Source organism: Epinephelus fuscoguttatus, linkage group LG21 (genome assembly GCF_011397635.1).
Source record: "Epinephelus fuscoguttatus linkage group LG21, E.fuscoguttatus.final_Chr_v1".
Taxonomy (NCBI): domain Eukaryota; kingdom Metazoa; phylum Chordata; class Actinopteri; order Perciformes; family Serranidae; genus Epinephelus; species Epinephelus fuscoguttatus.
In genome coordinates this window covers 19,301,983-19,328,131 of record NC_064772.1, presented here as the reverse complement: position 1 = coordinate 19,328,131, position 26,149 = coordinate 19,301,983, and the positions used below count along the sequence as shown (strand labels likewise).

General features: G+C 41.0%; 1 protein-coding gene across 2 annotated transcripts in view; it reads left to right on the top strand.

The window, feature by feature from the left end:
- The first annotated feature begins 9,995 nt into the window (after positions 1 to 9,995).
- plod2 (procollagen-lysine, 2-oxoglutarate 5-dioxygenase 2) overlaps positions 9,996 to 26,149 on the top strand; it is a 40,547-nt gene continuing 24,393 nt past the window's right edge. For both annotated transcript variants that reach the window (XM_049564911.1, XM_049564910.1), the window contains exons 1-2: positions 9,996 to 10,486; positions 24,016 to 24,107. In XM_049564911.1, the coding sequence (XP_049420868.1) occupies positions 10,384 to 10,486; positions 24,016 to 24,107 (195 nt within the window). In that variant the 5' untranslated portion in view covers positions 9,996 to 10,383. The remainder of the gene's footprint in view (positions 10,487 to 24,015; positions 24,108 to 26,149) is intronic.

Below are 26,149 nucleotides of genomic sequence, written 5' to 3'. Positions count from 1 at the left end.
CGAATATCCGGAAAGCTAATGGCATTCCCATCAACCTCAGCTGTACTTTGTGTTTGGTGGTATTGGCTAATGTTAGCGTGTTGTTTAGTCATTTACTGTATGTGATCACCAGATAACACTTTCTCTTTCTGTGATCAATTTGAGTCATTTTCTTCACGATGACAACATTTTGAAATGAAGAGAACACAGAAGCTGTTTCCTGAGAAAAATAAAGATTAAACTAAAGTAAAGGAGTTTAAATTCACATGAAAAAAATGTGCGAGCATTGGACAGCTCTGGCAGAGGTATGTACTCTTGAGTAATTTCCATTTTACATTTCTTATCTGCATCTCAATCCAGGTTTACATGCATTAAAATGCACTTTATGATAGACGGTCCAGGGTGTCTACAGGTATTAGACAGTTAGATTTAAAGCTTTTTGAGACCCATTCAAGACACCTTGTAACCAAATTTAGGACTGATTAATAGACAAATCATGTTTTACTTATTTAAGCATTGCAGGTAAGTAGTATATATGTGGTCCTGTGCAGAGGTAGGTGTTCTGTAGGAATATGGTTATGAGAGTGAGTTACACTGATGTACATTTTACCAACAAGTAAGTGCAAGTATGAAGTAAAATGACAGTATTATAGTTTTTTAAAGGTTTGCAAAATTAGAAATGTGGACTTTAACACAGAAAGGCTTCACTCATTTTCACAAACACAAATTAAAAGATGTATAAATGACATTAGATCAAATGTTTGTAGCAGTTAAGACCTAACAAATTCAAATTAAAGACTATTTAATGGCTTTTAAGGCCTTATTGTTGTAACATTGAATTTAAGACATTTTAAGACACCCTGCAGTCATGGCACACGAGCTTGATTTTCATCCAAGTTACAGCTGAAGTTCATGAGAATATTACATGTCTGGGCTTGCAATGTTAAAAATTCCTGGATCTAAACCAAAACCTCATCACTCCTACCCTGCCCCATAGTGCTCAAGTTACATAATAAACAAGCTGTGCCAAGAGTAAAACTAAAGTTACTTTAAGCCTTGTTTTCTCTGCATCTTGACCACCATTTATATGGGTGCTGTATTACATTAACTGGTGTCGTAAAAGTGGTAAACTCTCACCTTTGAACTCCTGATGAGCCCACATTTCAATAAACATCATCGAGAACTTTCTCCAACAAACAGTCAGGAACTGCCCATTGGTTCGACATCCCATTGTTCCGACCATATTAAACTCATTGTTCCGAAGTCCGTTCCGAAATCATCATGATGCCCTGTGGTTAAGGTCTGGTTAGGTTTAGGCACAAAAACCACTTGGTTAGGGTCAGGAAAAGATCATGATGTGAGTTAAAATGAAAAAGAAAGTGACAAACGCATGAGCCGTGAGCCTGCTCCGCCTCAAGCCGGTTGCGGCGCACCATACGCCCGCCGCGAGCCGTTCAACACCGCGGACAGTCGGACTAATGGGATGTCGAACCAATGGGCTGTCGAACCAATGACATGTACCCCAAACAGTCAACACAGAAACAGCTGTGTTTGTTTCAAGACTAATGTGCAACTCCTTAGTGTTTTTTCGCCTCTCTGAAAGAACTGTGGAGACTTCTTCAGAATTCACTCTGGGGATATTCTGTTTCAAGATGTACATTTCTGGATTTCCTGAACTTGTGTGGTCAGATATTCTTGAGAAATTCTCCACGTTTCAGATGAATTCAAACACCCAGGCCACACACACATGTGATGTGACTGATGTCATTCCTACAGTGATTTGCTGGCTGAGATGTCCCCAGCTGGGACAAACACAGATGTTTTCTTCAGCTTGAGTATGCAGGGTCCTGTTTTGTGCAACATCCCATGTCACAGACTTCCCTTATAATTAAACACATAATAAAATGTTGAAAACCGTGTGATAAATTCATGCTGTGCAAGTCTTTAAAAATGACATAACTGGTTACATAAGTAAGTTTGATGTGTGGAAGTTAGGGGATACAAACAACTTTTACATGCCTCGGTGATTGAAGAAAATGACAGTATGTAAGTTGGGGCAACTAGCCAGCCTCTTGTCTTAAAGTAATGTGTTTACACTACTGACACATCCAGCAACTGTGGGCTGAGGTTCCTCTATTGTTCATTTCTTAGAACTGCTGGGTTAAATTACTGCGCAGATTTTGAGAATTCAACTTAAAGTGAGTTTTAAAAGGCATTGTGAAGGCTGACTGGGACTGTAAGTATGTCCTGTAGGGGTTTATGATAACAAATCATTGAAACCAGAATCTTTATGGAAACAATTGTTAACTCTGTTTCCTGCCAACATGGAACAAAAAATATACTCCTCTGATTACTCCTGGAGCTCAACACACATTGAGAAATAAAATGTAGTCTGCTCACTACACACAGCATACAGGACCTGGAATTTCTCATGCTTTCAACCAGCTGAGATGAACAAATGGCTGAGGCAACATCTGTGCAAACGCAGCCTAGGAAAACACCATATACACACAATGAGGGGAAAGAGAGGAGATGTAAAATATAAAACGGGGGATGGTTATTTACGTTTACATTGACATTCCTAAGAGGAAACCAAAGACTGGAGACATGTAAGATCTCACTAACACCTTCTCCCAACAGTGATCTTCATACACCACTTACAAATGCATTAGCAAATGTGCTTTTGGGTCAACAGGCTATGGAATTAAAGTATCAAATTGTTTTAACCTACAAAACATGCTCTATGTATTTTTAATGTAACTATAATCTAACCTAAATCTAACCTCGATCAGGCAGAGTGACTTTTAGCAGTTTGTGGCGGCTTTTTGTACTTGTCTTTGATGAGAGTGAAGCGTTTTGCTCGCCTCTTTATGCCTTGCTAAGCACCTCACGTTTTTCTGTTTTTGACTTCAACTCAGAGCAAAAAAAGTGTTGTTGGCATTTTTTGCCATTGCCCAGTCAGATGAATTGAAAGGCGGGCCTTCTGTAGCTGAGATTACAAGTGGTAGTGTGCATAATTTTTGTTAAACTAACGTTAGCTCACTTTCATTATCGTCCTTGGCAATCTGCAAGTCATATCTGAACAAACTGCGGCCTCAACTACTTTCTAATGTTTTAGCAGCCGTAATTATGCTCGACAATTGACAGCGGATTGTCAAACTGTCCCCAACTCATCCTAAAATAAGCTGTGAACCAACCATCATCCAGGCAAAGCTCCTGGATCAGCCCATGGTATTCTGTGAGTTCTCCTTTTTCTGAGTGTCTCATATACCCACACAGATCTCTCCCCGTGTGCAGTCCTCAAGTGCCTTATGTCTGTCCATGTGAGTCAGTGGTTGCCTTGCAATAATCCAAAAAAAAAAAAAAAAGTGCAGCAAACTGCAAAATGCGCTCTGTCTCATCAGGGCCTAAGCATGTAAATGGCTAGTCCTAACAACATGTGGAACACAGGAATCTGAAGCCATGGTGTCAAGGTCCTGAGCTTTGTACATCTAAGTACTCACCCTGACCTCCTCGCTGTGCCTTCTGGGATATATAAAGGTCCCCCATCCTGCCATTAAAAAAAAATAGTTGTCCAGGCAACGATTATGTATCCTCCCAACTGCATTTGGCAAAGCAAATTAGTGGTGTATGAACAGATTCTTTGGAGCGATAAAGGTGGCACTGCAAGGACGAGATTAATGCAGGGTTGAATCCTCTTCTCCTCAACCTACTTCTGGAATGGTTTTGTGGTTTTCACGTGGCCGCCTAATGATGACATTCAAATGAAAGGCCAGCAAAAGAGCTCATTATGTGTAATTTTCAAGGAACACTGCCCGAAAAAACCCAGACTATTTGGTAAAAATGCAATTTTATAGGACTGAGAGTCACATAGGTTTGGAAACTGAACATCTTCAAGTGTGCATTCACGTAATTTGCTGCTCAAATCTTTACGGCAAGCTCAGATGTTTTGTCTGAGACAATAGAAGGCAGACCGCCCATGATCAAAGTGGATTAATTCTTGCCTAACCTCTTTTCTCTTTTGTGGCCAGACTCTGGCGTGACATTAAAAAAAGTACTTGCTGTGCTTGTTAAAGTTCTTTGGTCTTAGATTAAATGCGGTGTTGATGAAACCCCTTCCTAGCAAACCCCTAGACCACACCCTGGGCCAGCGGATGCCCCGTGGATCTCATAAGTGGGATTGACGTCGACAGAGCTGAGCCAAGGATGACGTAAAGACAAACTTACAAGAGGACGAGTTGAGTGGGGGAAAGGAGTGCTGCTCTCGCCATTGATTGGGACTAGTAATTAAACTTTCTGCGGAGTGATCAAAGCGTTTGAGATAAAAATAAAACTCATTCTTCATAATCATGTTGCAATTGTGGGTTCCTAAGCAAGGTTTAGGGGACCAAGTGTCTAGGATTTGTGAGTCACATGTGTGATTGCAAAACCATCTGGCTGCACCACCAAAAGAAGGTTGCGTCAAAAATAGAGAAAAGTGGAAAGAAACCCAAGGTGTGTCCGACCACTGACAGATATCGCCCGAAGCAGTGCGCTGACATAAGTGAAAGGGACAATACGTTCTTTAGATTACTGTATATGCCCCATAATATTCATGTCAGTCATACGGGAAAATCATTGAATAAATGGAGGGACTATTTCAGCGTCATTTTCCCATGTGTCCCTTTTCTCATGAGCTCTCTTTTTCCTCATAGGAATTTCTAGGTTTATTCTCAATATTGGGCATTTTCTTTATAGTCTGCCTCCCTAATGAATCATCTGTTTCTTCTTTCAGCTTGATTAAATTTAAACAGTGCCTGTAAACCCACTGTCTCCACAACAGCGCTGAAAATACAGGATGGTCTAGTGTCGTCAGGAGGCTGCAACACTGTTTAGTCTTTTGTTAATGCAAGGACAGGGGAGGCTGGAGGCTTGTGTGTTTTATTTGGCACTGAAATGAGCCAGAATTAAAAAAGCAGGCTCCTCCAGAGCACACCGCCTGTGCTGTAAGAAAGTCCCCAGCAGTCTATGTTTCTTTTTAGGAGTTTGATAAACAGCTGCATTTAGCTCTAAGGTACATGTCTGTAGTCCAAAGTCTGCTACCTTCTGCTGATACCCAGGCAGATATAGAGGGGGGGGGTAATTATGTGCAGGTGTCCTGATGAGCTCCTGGCTTTCTCCTCCGTCCTCACCCCACTTACCGCAGCAGTCTCCCAGTCTCTGTATTCTGTATGCGGCAATTTCTGTGTAATTAAATGTAATTTCCTCACCCACGCCACATGCATCCCAAATTAAAATGTGTCATCGGTGCCACTGCATGTCACATTTTTTGCAGAACCTGACTTGGAAAGGAAAAAGACTACAACTGTCCTAGTGTTTCTTACAGGCTGTAGTATTTCACATCTCCAAGCGTGGGCCTCTGATGGGATATTAAACCCCTCATATAACCTCTGGACATTTTGTCAGGGTGTAATCAAATCCAGAGGACATTTCACTGGCCTTTCCAAACGTTTGGTGGGTGTTCAGGCTGCAGTGAATTGAAGCGAGACACAGCTTACTCCCGATCGCACGCTGCCAATATGCAGCATGAGGTTCCGTACCACAAACACTTATATTTTCCAGCTGCAGAGTTCCCTCACCAACCCACGGGGCAAAAATCCCTGCTAGATATGTATCACTGAGTCTTGAAATTACACATTCTTTAAGACTTTAATTACAAATATTGATACCTTTGCAAATCTTGATTAGCGCTGTGTTGTTTTAACCTAGTTTGTGTTTGTCTGAGCTGCACAGTAGAGAGGGTAGCCTTTTTTGTTTGAAGCTACACAGCAAGATTTAAAGTTGTAATTTTCTCATGACACACTAATTTCCATAAACGTGCCTGCCCAGTGCTCACTTCAGTGTCGGATTCATGCTGAATTACAGTAAAAAGAATAGTTCAAGCCCCAGTCAAGTACTCTGTTGTGTTCTCTGGCACGGCTCTACATTTTCAGGGTTTATCAGGGCTTCTCTGGAAAGAAGTCATTTATCTCATAAAAAAACTTCTGGCTTCAACTCCCTCTGTATTTGAAAACCAAAATCTCAGTGATGTCATTAAGTAAAACAATCTGGGCAGTGGCAGCCATCGTGACTGCCATGCATAGTGTTCGCCAGACAGGAATGGTTTACGCCGGGGACGAGTCTGTTACTCCTAATAAGGAATGAGAGACACAAATGGGACAAAGCACTGGTTTCAAGGTCAGCTGACACACAGGGAGACACAAATGCAATCCAACGGTTGATGGAAGCTGGATTTAATGTGTGGTTTCTGTTTTTCCTCTTCATTTCTCCCCTCGTGTGTCTGAGTGTGTGTTTGTCCACTGCTGTAGGGAAGCAGAACTTACAACTAACAACTGCAGTATCAGTTTACACTTTCATATACTGCCATTGGTTAGACGAGGGCATAGTGTGATCTACTGTGTTGTATTGAGGAATGATGGAAAGTAGAGCCCAAGTCATCAGTTGGTTAATCTATTTGCAGAAAATTAATTGGCAGTTGTAACCCCAGTGGAAAGTAACTGAGTACTTGACTGTACTATACATGAGTATTTCCATTCACTTTATACCTTTACTCCACTAAGGCACTTAAAATGAGCTCCACCTACACTGACTTCAACATTAAAATGCTGCCTACACTATAAATAATATTACTCTAATAATATAATACACACAAAGTAGCTTCCTCTGACACTTGTAAGTAAATTTTGTTGTTTGAAATTTAAATGGTTACTGTAACTTAGTATTCTTACACTACGGTTTTTCTACTTAAAAGGAACAGGTTTTAAGATTTAGGGGGATTTAGCAGCACTTAGTGGTGAGGACTGTGAATTGCAATGAGCTGAAACTTTTACCGCTTTGAATTCCTTTAACATTCATTGTTTCAGGAGGTTTTTACCGTGAGCCGAATTATCCGCAGAGGTCTTCATCTCTCCAAACAAACAAACCAGGGGTCTCATTTATAAAACAGTGTGTAGGATCAATACTAAAAGTCTACTTACGGACAAAAGCCAAAAATGGCATGTGCCCGAAAATATTCGACAATTTCTACAATCAGGCTTCCACCTCACCATCTGCATTGCCATTTTCCTGTCTCCAAAATGTTTGTAAGCATGGGTCAAAGCTTCTCCCATCAAGTCTGCTTTTATAGATCACAACTTTTCCGTGGGAAGTGACTTCGCCTCTTTCAGGCCTTGTTTGGTGTGTAAGCAATGGTTATAAATGAGACCCCTGGTGATTAAAAGCAGTAAAAACACTCAATGAAGCTGTTTAACAGTTTTTAAAGAAAGTGTTTTTCCAATGTTGTTCGTCATCATGTTGGAGATGGGCCACTAGCCCAGCACCCGCTAATGTGTACTCAGATTTTTTCTCTGATAAATTAAGATCCAGATGTTCAGGAGGTTTTTATCCTGAACTGAATTAAATGCAGAGGTGTCCTTCTTTCCAAACCAAATGGGCTGCTAAAGACACAGAATAAATGTGGAGGGGCTGGTAATTATGGTGATCGATGCTAGCACACAAATGGCCCCATCTAGAGTAGGGCTGCAACTAGCGATTATTTTCACTGTCGACTAATCTGTTGATTATTTCTTCAATTAGTTGACTAATCATTTTATTGAAAAATGTGTTAAAATGTTGAAAAAAGTCAGTCCGTCTCTCCCAAACCCCAAAATGATGTCACATAATGTCTTGTTTCGTACTCACGCCAAAGGATTTTAGTTCACCATCATGGGAGTGTGTGTAAAGCTGCCAATATCTGAATGTAAGAAGCTGCATTAAGAGTATTTTGGGGTACTTTTATTGTACTTTTCTATGAAAAATGACTCAAACCGATTAGCCAACTAATAAAATAGTCACAGATTATTTTACTAGTCGATTAGTCATCAATTAGTCAACTAATCGTTGCAGCCCTAATCTAGAGCCAGTGTTTGGTTTGTCCATTCTGGGCTTCAGTAGACGCATGGAATTGCAACATGGTAATATACATGGACATCCCAAAATATCATCGATTCATCTGATTCACATCGATTTTAATTTGAATGACCCGACATCGATTCATGAAATCCGAGATCGATCTTTTAATATACGCTTTTTTCCACAAATGCATGAAGCTTTAACTCCGTTAATCTCGTTGATAGAAAATGGCTGCAGCGCTAATTATTAACGACCGTAGTATTTAGAAGCCCCGATGTTACTGACTCTTTAATTTCTGCTAGCTTAAGCCCAGCATACACTATACGATTTTTAAAATCTTGTTGTTAATACCAGCTCACACTGTATGAGTGAATCGTCTGCGATGTGCGGCCAAAGCTCACGATTTATGTGCTCACACTGTACGTTCCGATCATAAAGCACGATCAGAGAGCTCACACTGTACAGGTGAAAATGGCTCGTCGGCCACTGCTGACTGTCCTGCCCACTGACAGTTGTCAATAAAGATACATTTGAAAGCTCCGATTTGTTCCGGAAGTGCCGATGTTGCCAACAAAGCAGGACAAGCGGTTTGCTTTGATGATTTGCAGCTGAAGAATATTGGCTATCTCCTGCCAGCGTTTCTCTCGTTGATAGCGGTCGTGGTAGGTGGAAGAAGAACCGTCGAACAGGCAATCATACTGTTGCCACAGCTCAAACAACCTGGCCTCCATATTTACAGTCCACCGACGCGTTGCCATGGTGATCTATGTCTTCGCGCAGGCGCAGTGAGGGATAAATGCACAGACGTTGGTGAATTGGCTCGTGGCGCTGCTTCAACTGTGTGAATGTCTGTGCCTGGCTGACCAAAATTTCTGACATGTCAGAAATTCATCTGACCGTCCGACCGTGGCTCTGGAACAGATGATCGGCCCTCGCCCCCCCTGTACACTGCATGACAAAAGACGTACGACGACATGGAAATCCGGCCCGAGCGTCCGCAGGTCATGCGTCTCAAAAAAATCGGGTCAAATCCGGTCAAAAATCGTACAGTGTATGCTGGGCTTTGCTGTTTTTATGTTTTGGCATCATGCGTTATCATGCTGCAGCAGCCTCTTCTCCTGCTGCCTGTGCAGGAAGTCGGAGCAGAGGATCCGCAGTGGAGACAGAGAAGTGAAGATATCTTTAGCTGACTATGCCAACGCTTGTTACAGCTGTTTAGCGACATGTAAATTTTTAGAAAAGTGATAATTCACTCTGCTCTGTCTGCAGTCTCTCATCCACTACCGCTAACATTTTCTTTTAAACAAGAACAGAGTGCTTTCTAGCTAATAGCAAATTGTTACTAACAAACTAAAACAACAACAGTTTAGCTTAGTTTGCATATCTTAAAACTTGCCAACGGTAATGTGACCTGCAGGCAGTGATCTCCTCAGGGGACGGTTTTACTGTCCACCCTCAGGCTGGGTGGTATATACTGACATTTTTGATTTGTTTCCAGTGAGATATTGAGTTTATATTGTGACTTTGCTGTTTTAATATTAGTGTTGCTGCTCTACAAACATCATTTAGTTTTATTCCTGCTCTAAATTGATTATCTTTGAAAAATAATTCCTTGTAAATCTACAGTATTAGTTCTCTCAGAATCTCTATCACATTATAACAAAAATTGGTATTGAAGGTGATATATCCCCAAGCGAATCAATATCGAATTGAATCAAATCGAATCAGGAAAACAGTGAAAATAGCCAGCCCTAGGAACAGACTGAAAAACACTAAAGAAAAAATACTTATATTCTATTTTTACCAATATGGCCCTTTAAACACAACACACTAAACCTTTAACTGTGCTGTATAGAAAAATAACTACAAAACAAATATTGCCTTTGCTATAAAATCATTTATAGAATGCTGATCTGCCGCCTTTAAATGTGTTTTATAGTCTGAATGCACCGAGGCTGAGTGAGGACTGTGGAGCAGAAGGGGTGCAGTGTTGGTCAGACAGGCGCTCGGTGCTCAGGGGGAGGGGACCAGGGGAGGGATATGTAATGGCAAAGGAGTGGGGGTGGGGGTTCAAATACAGCTGTGCTTAGTCAAACTTTCGCGCAGGACGTGCCTGTGTCAGGGGGTGAACACTGTTATCTCTCCTCCGCTGTCTCTCTATGGGCGGTGACTTCAGCGGGAACTCAAGTGGCTGCAGTCGCAATTAAGCCACCACGCCTGTTGCGCTCTAATTTCCCTGAATTGCAGTACTTATACTACCCGTCCCCTGGAGCACAGGCTGTCTCCGGAGCTACTCGACCAGACAACTTCATATTCATTGGATGATTTTTTTTTTTTTTTTTTTTTTTTTTTAAACTTTTAATATTTTATTATCGCGAGAGCGCACATTACGAGCCTGCAGGGCCGACCCTGACCACTGTTCTCGGGCTGGGAGGTAATAGTCCGGTCGACCAGTCGCACTTTTGCGCAAGAACTATGGAGTACCTCAAGTTTTGTTTTGTGTTTTCATGTTGGATGAAGTTTGCAAATTGTGTCTACTCTACTGAAACACCTCAACCTCCTGCGCCTATTCCTAAAGGTAAACTTTTTCCTCCTTCCTACTGTTTGCAGCTCGCCCCTAACATAACAATCAAAATCATATTAATCCTCATTTAATCCAACACATCTTTACATCTGTCTGAGCTGTCGCGCCAAGTGTGAGATATGAATGATGTATTTTCGAGGATGTAATTACCGGCTGCATGTAAAGAGGCGCAGGTTGCATGCCTGTGGCTCCCTGTGCGTGAATCTGCCTGTGTCAGGCTCTACATATGTTGCAGCGTTAAATTACACGATAGTGTTCAACACAAAAGAACCGTCTGCGGTTTCTCACAATCCTGTTTTTATGTTATGTTGTCTGGCAGCACGCAGCAACCAGCTTTTATATACACATGTCAAGCTGTAAAATGTCAGCGCGAGAAATAACTCTGGTCGGTTTCACTTGTTTACACTTGCTTCAAGCTACAGTCAGATTTGAATGAAACCCAGAACAATCAGACACTTATTAGCCAGCATTCAACATAAATCAGAAATTCCTTTAGTATTTGATTTTAACAGCAAACAAGCAATTATGTGCTTGAGAAACAAGAGAGGAGGTTGTAAAGCTGTTATAATTGAAGGTTGATGGAGTGGAGCCAAGTACAACCTGAGTGCTCAGCTGTTGAGACACACACTGCGTGTATATAGGTTAAGCTCCCCCAATGTGTCACCGTTTTATTGACTTGCTGGCATTGAATTGCTCTAAATTACCCTTAAATCATTTCAGCGCAACACAGCCCCTTTTACAGTCACAGGGCACCTTGTAAAAAAAACTGCAAACAACAACATAAGTGGGTGCATGTGTGTCTTTATACCAGTATGGGTGTCATAAGTGCTGTGGGCTGATGTGTGAGTTGAGTCTGGAAATTTAGGACTTTTTAATGATGCATTTTGGTAAGGAGGGGGCGGGTGGGGGGGCAGTCTACTGTCAGGGAACAACAGCTGCCTTCAGTCTCAACAAGCTTGTTTTGTCCTCTGGTCTGGGCTAACCCCCACACAGTAGCCACATTAACTTTACAAGGGTTAAAATGTTTGCTTATGAGCGCCTTGTTAGTGCACCCTGGGGGGGATTATATCATGAGGTTAAGGTGATACAGCTTGTTGGGATTAATACACTAAGCCTACTTAATCCCTCATGAATGGAATTTGGGGTATATCAGCAGCTGTAAATGAAACCTTTCATACTTTAAATGGACAAAGTAGTGCAATGACTTCATTCAGTGATGTAAACGTGGTTAACTGCATGCTACTTAGCTCCATCCCTTTAGATTTAACCAGGTGCCACATTTACGGAGAGACTTTCAAAGTATATGATGCACTACCGTTGCTAAAATTAGATTTTTACATCTTGCAATCTTGCTTCACCAGCTTAAAAGCTCTTTTCTGTTTTGAATAGAGGCATTTGAGGTTCATATAGATCTGATCTGTGTACTAAAAGGGCTGGGTCACCAAAAATACATTCAAAATCTAGCCTACTTTTTTTAAGTTTTTCCTTACGTTTCATTGCCAAAGGAACATCATGCGCAGATGTTTCTGCAAACTCCCTAAGTGTGCAAAACAGTAAAACATGGTCCAGACCATACATATATATATATATATATATATATATATATATATATACACAAGGCACTGGCGAGAAATTCTACCAACTCAATTAACAGTTTATGGAGTATAAATCCATAAATAGTTTGCCGTGTTACAGTGCATAACTTTTATTGAAGCACACAAGCCAGAACAGATTGCGTGAGGGATTGCATTACACGTTTTATGCCCAGATTTGAGATGTACTGCGTAAGTTCTTTTGTGTCTCTCATTTTTCTGCTCCAAATAGAAGCCTTGTAGTTCTGACTAGGACACACTGCTAAAACACTCAAGCAATCCCGGGGCCTGTCTGGGTGGTAACGTCAGAAACACTTGAGTGTTACACCTATTGCATGAGGTGTTTACAGTGTAGAATATCAACTTGATGAGTCATCCTTTTTCCCCTCCAAATTCTCAGCTTTCTTTCTTTCCAGAATCAAGCAGGATGCAGAGTAATGGGGTGAAAAGTGATGCAAACAACTGATAAATATTCTCTATTAGAATGCCATGTCAAAAAATAAAACAAGTCGTACATACTGTTTTAGATGGGGCGAGATGCAAGTCTTCATAGTGACGGGGTATTACAAAGCAGAAATAGTCAAAAGGTTACAAAAACTTGTGCAGTTACAGTATGAATGCTACCTGTGCAAGCTGATATGCAAGGACAGTGTTTCTCTGGCGGTTTAAACTTAATGCACATCCTGATAACCTCCTCTCCAACCTTTCTCTAAGAGCACAATGCCTCTCCATTGATAGTAGCGCAGATGCAAACGGCGTAATTCAGTCATGAAAAGGAACTTTAGAAGAAGCAGGAATGCAGAGCTCTGCCCATTTCTCACCTATGTACACCTTGCCAGTCGCTATGAACAGTGGACGTGGCTGTTGGTTTGTCGGTTTTGGAAAGTTACAAAAAGTGGGAGGCGCAGACCCCCACTGTCCGGCCCCTTGAATGGAGCCTTTGACTTATTTCTGACTGACTGTGTGAACGCCATACTGACAGCAAATATACTGGATTGAACTTGTAGTTCTTGTTGTGTGAGTTTAGGCCACCGACTGCTAATCTAAGACCCTGAGACATTTTACAATACTGGTGTCCCAGTAAGTGAAACTGCCAATTATCAGTTTGAACATAAAGATGCCACTTTATGAAAACGGTAAAAGGTTCAGTGTTCTAAAGATCTGTTTTAAATATCAACACTATCAACACAGAGATGTTGACACTGTTTACCTGGCAACAACTTTTGTATCCCTTACAGTTACAAGGCCATATTTCTTGGTGTGTGCGTGTACGCCAGAGACTATAAATCCCATTACTCAGTATGATCTGGTCTGCTTCCCACTGTTCCAAGGCGTCTTTAGATTAGACCTTTCCCAGACAACACTGACGTGTCGGCAGGGAGCCTTTTATAGAGAAGAAAAGGAAGCTCCACCTAAAGTTGTCCATGCCTTATATTCAGTAGAGCTCTCTACTGCCTGTAATTCCAGTCTAACAAACTAACAAACCCTGTTGGCAAGCCAAACCCGTAATCATGCCTCAGAACATTGTCACTATATCACCACGAGGTTGGTTTCGTGCCTCCTATTCAGCCAAATATGCGCTGCATCGTCTTCTTTTTCTTGGTCTCTTTTTTTCTTAGCTGCGTCTGAGGTATTCTGCCATCTGTCAAAGAGATAAGGTCGGCATGATATCAAGCAGACAACTCCCATGATGCAATGTCTTCCTCTTTAGCAATAATGAAAACAGATGACATTCAGTGAAGTTGTCAGGATTATGGCTATTGTACAAATATCCCATTGTACTACGTAGCAAGTCATTTAAATGATTAGAGTGTGAAAGTGGGAATTGAGCAGCTGCTGATTTTTGGCAAGACATGTTGGCTAAATCTTGATACAACTGACAGGGTGAACTGTTCAACTTGCCACAAATGAAGTTGTAGTCATCAGTAGTTGTCAACATATTGCAGATACTAAGATTGGAATATTCACCGTAACATGTCAGTGTGATGTAGTTTTTAAAAGGAGAGAAGTGGCTGCAGGAAAATGAGACATCACAGTAAATAATCAGTGTACGACTGTCAGGCGTTTGCAGCTTTATCCAGGGGAACTTGCCCTAGGTTGAATCACAGCTATAATCAGTAAAAAAAATATACAAAATAAACAGAGACATTTACTTTTATGAAAGTGTTCCTGGTTATTACTTTAGGTGATTGACAGACTAACTGATACACTAACATCAGGGATTTCCAAGGAAAAATGTCAAAGTACAGCCATTTTCCTGTCCTTTTTAAGAGCCAGGGATTGCAGATTGTATTTAGTCACCACTGATGCCTGATTAAATAAATCAGCAAGCTGAGAAGACAACGCAGATGCCAAACATGCTGTCTGGGAGCAGCTCACTGCTCCTCTTAAAGCATTTTCAATTCACTTTCCAGGGAGAGAAACGGGACTGTTTGAAAGAAGCAGCATGTGGTTGCACAGTTAAAGACTTGGCTCATATTCCCTTTGCTGGAAATTTTATCAAAATATAATAGCTTATATCGTAAAGTTGTGTCCTGCTTTAACGCTTACAGCAGTTCGGCACAAAAGTTAAAGCACAAGTTAGAAGTTAAATTGGTAAACTCTAAGTTCATTATGTTGAATTAAACTAGGTGTGTTACTGTCAACAGTGAAGGATTTGAAGCTCTACAGTCACACCGGATTGTGGTGAACAGAGGAAATGACCACCCCAACTGTAATCATTACCCCTGACAGGAGCACAGCATGACATACACCAATTTAGTTATTTCATTCTTCGTTATAGTTGTTGTTGTAGGGTGGAATAAATAAGTTAATCTTGATTCAAAATGACGTTTGACGAGACTACCAAATTGTTTCCCGACCCTGCACCGGTGACATCATGCCACATCCTAGGGCTAAAGTGCCTGTGGTTCGACATGTGTAATTGAAAACACAGGCTTATTCTGCAGATGCACTACATGGCTTGTGTGTTATGGAAATAGTGTGTTTTATCAATTATGGTGGCTCTGAAACGGCACTAGAAGATTAACTCTATTATAGCTGTGGGCGGCTAAAGCATACCCTCTGACCAACAAACCTGTATGCATTAGGTTTTCTAGTCCCCTGTACAACCGTCCCTTAAATAAGGTGACTACAGATAATTACAAACACATGGATTACTCACCTGGCAACAATGGTTTGTTTTAGGCGGCTAGGAATGTCTGCACGTCTAGGGGCTTCTGGCTTTTAGATATCTGAAGTGCTACCTCTGTGCTTGTATCTACATTAAAAATGTAATGCATTCTAAGGCTGGAAAATCTTTAAAAGAAACTTTAGGTTGAGTAGCATGCTATGTTTGGCTGAGAGCTGAGGAATAAAGAGATGGCAGAATTACTTATGTGAAGACTGTACATTCAGACATTCAGTCCCATACATGAATTATATCGTTTCTCTCCGCTCTCTATGACAGCCGGCTTTTCACCTTCACCTGTGGCTGTTTGGATCACGTATAAACCATAGACTATATATAAAGTGAACTTGGATGGACTTACACTTGTATAGCGCCTTTCTAGTCTTCCGACCATTCAAAGGGCTTTTCACACAATGAGTCACATTCACCCATTCACATACACATTGACACACTTACGGCCAAGGCTGCTGTGCAAGGCTACACTTGATTATGCTTTGCTGTTTTATGATTTATTCCAAATCATTTTGTTGGCTTTACTCCTCATGCTTGTGTCTGTGCTTCTATATTTTTAGGTAGTCATTTCTGCAAAAGTTATTCTACGTATTGCTCCGTGGAATTATCAGAATATCAACCTAATGTAAAGAGATGAAAAGCTTCTTAACTTGTTTTTTTTATGTGATTTTTAATGATACAATCACTGATAAAAGAATTTTGCCCTCATTTTAGCAAACTGTATTTATTTTTCTATGTAGTGACATTCTGATTAGGTCCAACCCACCTGTACGAAACTCATGATATATGGAGGACGGAATGGGGCTGCTGAGTCAGTTAATGCTAATATCTGTCATTCCATTACAATGCCACCTGCTACACAGCCATAACTAACTCGCACACCAATGGAACAACCATCGAGAGCAATGTGGGGTTCGGTATCTATCTCAAGGATACTTCAAAATGCAGACTGCAGGAGCTGGGGATTGAATCACGGATCTTCTGATTGGTGAATGACCCGTGCTACCTCCTGAGCTACAGCTGTCGTCTAAAGATTGGCACCATGTCTCCACTTTCTTCCTCCCACTGTATGAAAATACTACCAACTATATCCCAAATACTGGTGCTGCCATCTTGCATCATTTAGAGTCAGATGGTGCTTCTCAAAGCGAAGGAAGGATCTTTAAATGGCTGAATTTCAAGGAGGCTATGTCATTGAATCCCACTGAAGGACTGTTCCAATTTCAAAGAGCCTTCGAATTCAGGTCCTTCCTTTAGAGAATTTTCAAAGATGCAAGTGTGTATCCTCCGCTGCAAGCACCCACAATTCTTTGCACACAATTTGCCGGAACTGAAGTCAGTGATGCGCACCTGGCCTCTTGCTGGCCTGTTCCGATGTGTGTTCACTGAATGCCAGGAAGGAGTCTTGCTTAGCCTCTGTAGGACCCAACTCAGAACGACCCATCCTACCAAGGAAGCATCCTTGACTGTGAGAAGTACCAAGAGAGAATCACAAAAGTGATTGAGAAGTGGAGCCACGGTATTGAGGTCCTGCTCATACACCCGCCTGACCCCAACTTAACTGCAAGCACACCGACTGACACACACAGCCGTCAATCATGACATCACACCCCCTTATTATAGCATCAAATAAGTCATTCAAACCAAATGTATCAGAAAAGTGAGCATGTGAACATACATCAACATGATAACAACTACCTAAAATGACAAGTTTTAGGAAACGGTTTTAGACCTGTACTTTGATTTTTTAGTTTGGCCCATGTCCCATCTATTATCGTGGAGGGTGCAGGGTTTAGGACCTATACTGCAGCCACCCACAAGTAATATTTTACTTCACTTTTAAGGAGCTGTCATGTCGTCCATCTTTATATACAGTCCATGGTATAAACACATCTAACCTCAAACCAGGTCGGACAACACAGCAGGAACTACTTCTTTCCAAGCATATCCCAGTGCTTAGACCTCAAACTGGCTGTGATTGACATTTTTATAATTAGAATATATCAAGTGACAATGTGAAAAGGGTGGCTTGTAACGATGGATATACAGAGAATTACCACCTGAATCTGCAGACCCCCTCGGCTTTACAGAGCTTTATAGAGTTTCAGCTCATTTTGTAGCTCTCTGCTCTGCAATTTTACTGTTTTGGTTCCCTCTCACTGCTATCATAGCCTCGTTTTCAGCCACAGCAGGCAGCTATTTTCTCTGGAAAAGCTTTAAAAACCCACTGTACACTACCTGCTCAGCACCAAACGACAGACAGACACATTTAGCAGCTAAAGAGCCAGATATTTCCCTCGGGTGTTGGTAGGGAACCGAAAACAGAGCTGAAAGAGAATACTGGCATTACATACACCAGGTGGCCAGAAAAAATGACTCCAAATTAATGTTAATGTTACTCCTTAACTGCTCGATGTGTAGTAAGCGACTGTTTGACTAATTCACCATATTAACTTAAAAGGTGATGACAGGTTAACATATGTTCACAATCTGTTTCCGCTGCCCCCAAACTGAAAAAAACATCACCTATTGGAGGTTTAAAAATGGCATCGTGCTTCTCCAGACTACACCTCGTTCATTTGATAAAGTCCAGAGAAGTAGCCATGTCTTGTATTACAGCTGGATTAAATGCAATTTTGTACTGATGCAAGATTAGCATCTTACTAGTTCCAGCTGTGTCCCTAAGCAGCAGCATTTTTTTTAGTAAAGTGAACAACTTTTCCAAGTTACAAAACCACTATTTGATCGTAAGATAAAATACAGGTAGTGCCAGAGTTACAGTAACCTCTACATACACATGAACATGACACTTTCATCTTCTGCAAAATGGATCTGAATGACCATCAGGAATGTTTTGCAGGCCCCTGTGGACAGAGAGACATTTCTTCTCTGAATTAGCTTGGTCAGTCTAAAATATGGATTTTGGACGTGTCTTTGCTTACACACTGATGTCTTTAAAATGCTGTCTTCCCCTTGCTGTACGCCACCGCCTTACTTGCCTTTCAGTTTTCTCTACTTAGGCATTACCTTGCATTTACTTCGGACATGTGCAACGAGTCTGTCTCCATTTGTATTCCTGCTAATGTGGCCAAATTATGACGACATCCACCACGCATTACATACCAACAGAAAACTCTAATGTTGATATGCAACCTGGCTTGAAATTCCACAGTCTTTTAGAGTAAACAGTCACCAAGATGGGGAGGGTGTACATGACTTTCAGTAATACCATGAGGGGTTTCAACAGTACAACGTGGCAGTGTGTGTTACTGTTGAAATTTTGGCAAAGCTCAAATGCTAAGGCTCATCTGTGAAGGGTAAACACCCTGGAGTGTTACACTCAGCCTATTTAAACAATTTCTTACCACTCTCCAAGTACCCTGATAGTGATGTCTACTTTCATTATTTCGGTTCACTGACTTGAGATAAAGTTAAAGTCACATTTCATATAATGAGTGCTGGCTTTTCAGGAGGGTGCTCATCCCCTGGCAAATCTCCAGGTCTAGGCATGGCACACTGGGTTGCACTCACAGAAAACAGCAGAATTCAGCATTACTGTGCAATCCTGGCAAGTATAAATCAGATCTGATTTGGTTTAAAGCAATGTTTCCCCCCCTCATCTCATAGCCCCTTGCTTTACCTTGAGATTAAAGGCAGACTCAGTCAGATAGATGTGAGGACAAAGGAATATGGACTATTAAACTCCTTGCACTTTCCTTTGCCTGACACCCTTTGTGAATTCTGTTTACTTGAATGACCAAAATAGAAAGAACAGTGGTTTGTGTTCACTAACTAGGAATGTCTCGTCAAAGAAGAAAGATCCTGTTATCCTTACGCTCAAGGCCAGGGAACATTCCCATGATATCGTTTCCCGTTCTGCGAGAAATGCTTACTTAAGCTTAGGCTCCAGCCAGTGAGTCAGAACTTTGCTCATCGAAGTGTGAAAGTTTACCTAGACGGCCAGTCCCATGTTGTCTAAAGAAAGAGTGAGAGGGAGTGAAAGACCATTTGGCGTTGATGCCTTTCTTGGAGAAGAGTTACAGCGGCACTGTATGAGCTGCATTCCTCTCCTGCTGTGGGCTGTTCATACAGTGCTGACATGAGAGGTTCCTGTGTTAACTCTGACTAGACATTCATCCTCCACAATCACAGTGATCTAAACACATCTCCTTTTAAGGGTTGCCATCTGCATCTCAGTTTTATTTCATCATTAGTGTGATTCACATAAAAAGACACATCAAAGGACTGGCCAGCTGGCCCAGGATTTAAATCTGTCATTAGATTAGAAAGTAGATTTGTACGTCTTTTATCCTTAAGTAATTGTTTCTTCTCCTTGGGGATTCATTTGAACAATGAAGCACAAGAAGCATCCTTACTAACAGAAAATCATACACAGTCTGCATGATGCATGAAATAGGCAAATACTCTGATTGGTCTTGAGACCTCTGAGCTATTTATGAATTAAAGGCAAAGGGAAATCAAGTGAGGCATTTTGGCTTTTTCAGATGAGTGTGTTAGGGATGAAAGAAAAAGACTAATCAGCACAGTCATGGAACCATGAGCTAACCAAATATGACAATAATTACGTTACCTTGGCAAAATTTTGAAAATGATATGTGCCTGTTATGGTAATATTTTACACACAGATATCAACATTTTAATCAGTGACGTTAGAGTAATTCCCAGGTTGTTAACCTAAGATTTAACTTAGTAAATGTGTATTTGAAATAAAACAGTAAGTGGGCATTAATCAATAGTGTAGCATAGAATTGGTTGTCATCTGCATACATGCTAGGGTTAGGACTTTCTAAGTACCTCACGATTCAATTTGATTCTGATTTCGAGGGCTACGATGCAATTACAAAACAATTATAGATGTATCTAGACATATCAATTTTTTTATTTATTTCTATACATGATAATTTTTAATCATTGTGTGGCAACTTGATACTTCTAAAACATAGCACATTTGTAATAAACTAATTTTCTTCCATTATCTTTTATCAATATAATAGTAGTAGAACCTAAGCACAATGCATGTTTTACGTATATTATATTTCACCATCCAATTGGTTGAGTCGTAAGAAACTTACAGCTTGGTCCTACATAATTTTTGAGAATTGGGTTTAAATTTCTGATTATTTTGTGATGCATCTAAGAATAATTGTTTCCCTTACTCCTAGTAAACAATGACGCTAGGACTATATCTGTGGGTGATGGACCCCAGTGGATGCAAACATACAGACACAGGGTGGGACCAAGGATTTACCTAAAGACATGTATGATTTAGTGGCATCTAGTGGTAAGGTTGCAAAACTGAAACTTCTCCCGTGTGCCAAGTGTGTAGGAGAACTATGGGGGCCAATGCGAAAATGCAAATGGCCTTATCTAAAGCCAGTTTTTGATTTGTCCTTTCTGGGCTACAGTAGAACAACATGGAAGAGGACTTGCTCTGTATGTAGATATGAACTGGTCATTCTAAGGTCATGTAAACACAGCTATTCTGACTTTTAGGTGATTATAGACCAGTGAAAACATAGTTATGAATGTAATAAAGTTATGCCAATAGATGTCCATAAATCCTACACATTGGACCTTTGGCAGTCTTTCTTAAAATATTGTGCCAAACTGATAACAAGATAATTACCGGGCAAGAAACAGAAAGCCCAATCAAAATCTGGATTCAAAGCAGCAAACTGATAACCCTCATTTCAACATCATATGAAAAAGTAGACATGTGGCCTTGGCTTGGCATAGAATTTGCAGACCATAAGTCTTCGCGATGTGCTTTGTGATGTATTTGGAGACAATATCACAAAATCCAGCCAAGGTTTCCAGCTGAGTTCACATGAGGCCTCTGTAAATCTGAAGGGATTCTTTTCCACCAGGAGTTGTGTATGGAAAAGCCATGAAAGAGATCTGCTGACGTGTTTGTTTAATGTAGGAAATAAAAGTGTCCATCTCATCTCTTTTAAATCAAAAGTGGTTTGCATCCCCAGGCTGTACTTAACAGGGAGCTTGCTTGTTGAGATGCACTGATGTGGCCTGCATGTTGACAACTGGAGGAAAGTGAGTGGTTCCCTAAGGTCAGGGCAAAGTCACCGAGGGGTAATTGGTGGGTGCTGTCAGCCTATTTCATCCTGAAGGCACATTTTTTCAGTGACATCACAGGCAGTCAGTGTTTTTGTTTTAAAAATGTGTGCAAAAGCACCGCAACCTCCACCTCACCACTGGCTTTTATTGCACAAATACAAACAATGCAACTGGTGATAATTTTTTTTTATATGAACAGAAAAAATAACTGAGTTCATTGCAGAGTGAAATACAAAACATGTGTCCTGGCTGTAATCAGAGCATCATGAATAGTGAAATTTCCTGGAGGTCTCCAAATATTGCCAAGAAATCTCAGCAGAGCATTCTTCAGACACCAGTATGTCAGAGCTGCCTGCTACACAGTCCAATACCTTCGGACACCCCCTCCCCACTGCACCTTAAATTGAAGGGGCTGTTTCCAACCATGTCTGCAACCTTCCAATACAGACATTCCAACATTCACACACACACACACACACATTACGCTGTGATTGACCAGCTGTACAGAGGTGAGAGAGTAAGCTGTGTCTGAACTCAGTTTGAAGCTCTCTTTTTTCATTTGTTACGTAACAATGTGTGGCACTTTTGATGTTGGAACACTGTGGATGGCTTCCACAAGAGACTGTCTGAAAGTGTGCTCCATTATCCACATATTTGAACATCAATAAGATATATTTTTGTTTAAAAAAGGCCCTTAGCTTTGCCCAAGGTTTGCTTCACACAGCAAGAACGGAGAAAAATAGAAGCCTAGTTTGATTTAGAATGTATCTTTTTGCCAGACGAATTGGTCCTCACACATGCACATATTACATTGAACATATCTAACTGCCAGAAAATGTGTTTCCACAACATGTGAGATACTAACCCCTCTCTGCACTACGCTTCATCATCCCAAGCCAAGAACAAGAACATAGACTCACCTGTGGCCCAGAAAAGGCATCCCCTTCCCTCTGTGCAGTGCTTAATTTAAAACTCACGTTGCTCTGAATCTGCCCAGTTCGAGGCAGACAGGGAACTATTTCCAACCTGTAAAAGAACCTCTGTGTCAGAGGAGTATTGGAATGGCTATTAGAGCGACGACAGGGCCGCAGGCTAGACTGGGATGACAGAATGGCTAAGTCACATTGACAGGAAATGGATGGAAAAGAGCCACAAGGAGACTGCATGTAATGGACTTAAAGTGTGGATGAGTGGGTGGGAGATGGGTGATTTTGATTTTGCTGACACATAATGATTTAGTATAAGACCTTGGCTCTTGTATGCCCTCAGGCTTTGTTAGTTACTTCTCCGGTGTGGGAATAAAGTACAGATACAATGGATGTCAGGAATCTCAATTTATGCCCAACTTTTCAGCATCCACAGAGCACTGACTGTTCAGCACATATTATTTCTGTTTCTGATGATTTTTGTTGGGTTTATTCTATATCCCTATTCCAACTTTCCTCTTCTATGGCAGCTGGTTTGTACGATCACACAGTTGTTGTGAGGGGGCTTGTACTGAATGAAAAGTGATATCAATATATCTTTTTTTATAGTGTGAATATTTATGTGCATGCTGAGATTTGCTGTGCAGTCAACAAGATAAATAAATGAGCACCAGGCTAACGGCAAATATCCACAAAAACGAAACAATGCAGGCATGTTAATCTTTGTTTTCTAGCTCTTTAACTGTGTTCTGGGGCAGAGTGCACTTTCGGGGCCTTTATAGGGCCCTACTGTGTTCTCTAGAATACTTCCAATCCTACTTGCCAATGTCCAATAAATCATTTACAAGGGTTTAGTGGAATGTAGTGTTGTATATTAAATAGAAAGCAGATTGGCTCTCGAAACATGAAAAGCAGGTTTAGTATTCAAGTGGTCCTATAAAGCCATATTAAAGTGTCATTAACTTTTTGCTGGCCTCCCTGACTGCTTGCCGGGGCAACATTAACATTTGGCACTTTTTGAATATATCTCTGGGACGCTGGAAACTAATGCTGTGTACTCCCCCTTCATACACTAACAGAGTTTGATGAACCGGATCTAGAGATCCGGGGGTACTCCCTTCCTTGGCTCACAATCACATATTTCAGCCTTTTTGTTTTTTATCAAGGCTATCCTCAGATGGTTTTAGAAAGCATAATAGAACAAGTGAAAAGAAGCTTAGTGGGTGTAATCTAGTCCAGCTTCACATGAGGCTATGGTGCTAATTTGTATTTGGTCTAACCCTTCCCTTAACCTCAGACATCAGCACTCATGGCCACTGGAAATGTCCTGGAGGTTTATGGGAGTTCCTTTGACACAAGAAGAAAGAAATTATGTTTAAAAATACGCTTCTGTTTTTGAATCAGATCATAACTACAGTAGATGTTACTAATTTGAGATGTAGGTTTAGCCGGCTTAACCAAATAGCTACCAGTTTGTTGACATAAGTCTGAGGTTTAAAAGAGCTTGGTTGACATTATTTTGGAATCTCAGGACTTTATATATAAGCGTCAAACACTAGACATATTCCTGTGGATATCCTTCAGTGGAAACCAAGAATTTGCTTTAAATTCACAACTTAAATGCCGCAAGAGTATATCCGCGCATCCCTATAATTTGGTCGCCAAAAAATATGTGATGACTTTATAAGTCCCATAAGTAAGGTTGTGGAAATGTGTTTCTGTCTTTTGCAGAAAAATTGCTCGTCCTCACTGTTGCCACAGAGGAAACAGATGGCTTCCTCCGATTTATGCAGTCTGCAAACTATTTCAAGTACAATGTGAAGGTAAGATTGTCTTCTCGTATTTTAAAATTATACCCACAAATGTGCCTCTTGTCCCCGCTAACAAAGCGACACTCCCACAGCAGCCAAATGTTTTCAACACACACTTCCCAAGATTGATTGGGCCTGTTAAAGGAAACAAAGTGCAGCAAGCTACGAAAACATCCATCTGAAAGGGATACTTCTCAAAGTGGGTCCGGAATTCCCCTCTGAGGTTGAAACCAGCAGTAAAAAAAATGAAAAACATTGTTTTTTTATGCTCAGAGGTCAGAGTCAGTGCGCAGCCTGCATTTGCTCAGGCTTTTGCCATTTTGTGTGACCCTGCTGCACCTGTTGTTTTTTTTTTTCAATCTTGTGCCGAAACATACTAGCAAGCTACTGTGCCAGCCTTCTAGGGGCTTGGTGTGTACTCATCTTTGTACAGCAAACCCAATGAGACTTATAAGTAAACAAAGAATAAGAAGTATCTGATAATTTTACTTCAGCATAGGTATTACTCAATGTTAAAGATCCTGTGTGTGAGATTTAAGGGGATTTAGTGGCAGCTACTGGTGAGGATTGCAGATTGAGGATTGAAGTGTTCATTGTGCAGGAATTTTTACCATGAGCTGAATTGTCCGCAGAGGTCTTTTCCTTTCCAAAGCAAATGGACCAGTTGATTAAAAACAGTAAAAACAGTGAATAAAGCAGTTTCACATTACAAATAAGTGATTCTCCTAAGCTGTTTGGCATGTCGCACACAGGACGCTATTCCACCACCTGCTAATGTTTGCTTACCGATTTTCTCTGATAACTTACTGTGTGCTCACCTTATTTCTGATACAGACATTCAGGAGGTTTTTACCATGAGCCACAGAGGTCTCCTCCTCTCCAAAACAAGCAGACCTGGTGATTAATCCAGTAAAAACACTGAACAAAGCAGTTTCATGTCACAAATCCAAGGTTGTTTGGCATGCCAGAGATGGGCTGCTAACCGAGCACCTGCTAATCTGTGCTCACATTTTTTCCATAATAACTTAAGATCCAGACTTTTGGGAGGTTTTTACTGGGAGCTGAATTATCCACCAAGGTCTCTTCCTGTGGTGATCTTCAACGCTAAACCAAAGAAGTTTCAAGTTAAAACATCTGTGTTTATCCAATGCTTTTGTTGCGGAGAGGCTGCTAACTACGGTAGCCGACAGGAAAATGTGAATGGCCCTATCTAGAGCCAGCGTTTGGTTTGTCCATTCTTGGCAACTGCAGAAACATGACAATCTTTGTGGACGGGGACCGTTCCCTATGTAGATATAAACAGCTCATTCTACGGTTATGAAAACATGCTGACTTTTATAGTAGCTTTTAGGGCCAACAACACAATGACGTCAATTTGTTAGCTGGAAGCGAAACATGACTTGCCACCACAGAGCTGTAGGCTACATAGGAGTCTTAAAATGTGTGACTGGGTGCTAGAATAGAAGGAGTCATGGCTTTAAAGTTAACTTTTATCACATTACAGTCATTACCCTTCAACATAAACAAAGACAACTATGGTTAAATGTGATAAGATGAAAGGACTGGATGGAGGTGATGATCAAAAATGCTCACATGTGTAGCGCACACTTCATATAAGGTTAGGGAGGAAGTATTTACTGTTGTAGGGATGAATAACGTTATGTGTATTAAGGGTTATCATGTCCACCTCATCAGAAACTGGGGAGGTATTAAGATGAATATTGGATTTCTCTGTGACGCTAACATTAGCTAATGTTAGCTTCGATAGCAAAACAAACGGAAGGAAAACGTTCAGGTGTCGTCCTCCTTTGTAAGATTGGCATCGTAATCATTTACAACGCCGGCCATCCCACCTTCAGCAATCTTGCCAAATCATCCATCCACTGCGCTTTGCCACTCTGACAGTGCGGCGCTCTGGATAACCTAATAGTACATTCCGACAGCACTCCGAATTTATGAACGGTCCAGTCTGTGCCAGAGTGCACTTGGAATAAGTATTTCTGAATGCACCACTCATCTTGTCTAAAACAAGCCAACAGAACTTGCTAGCTAGC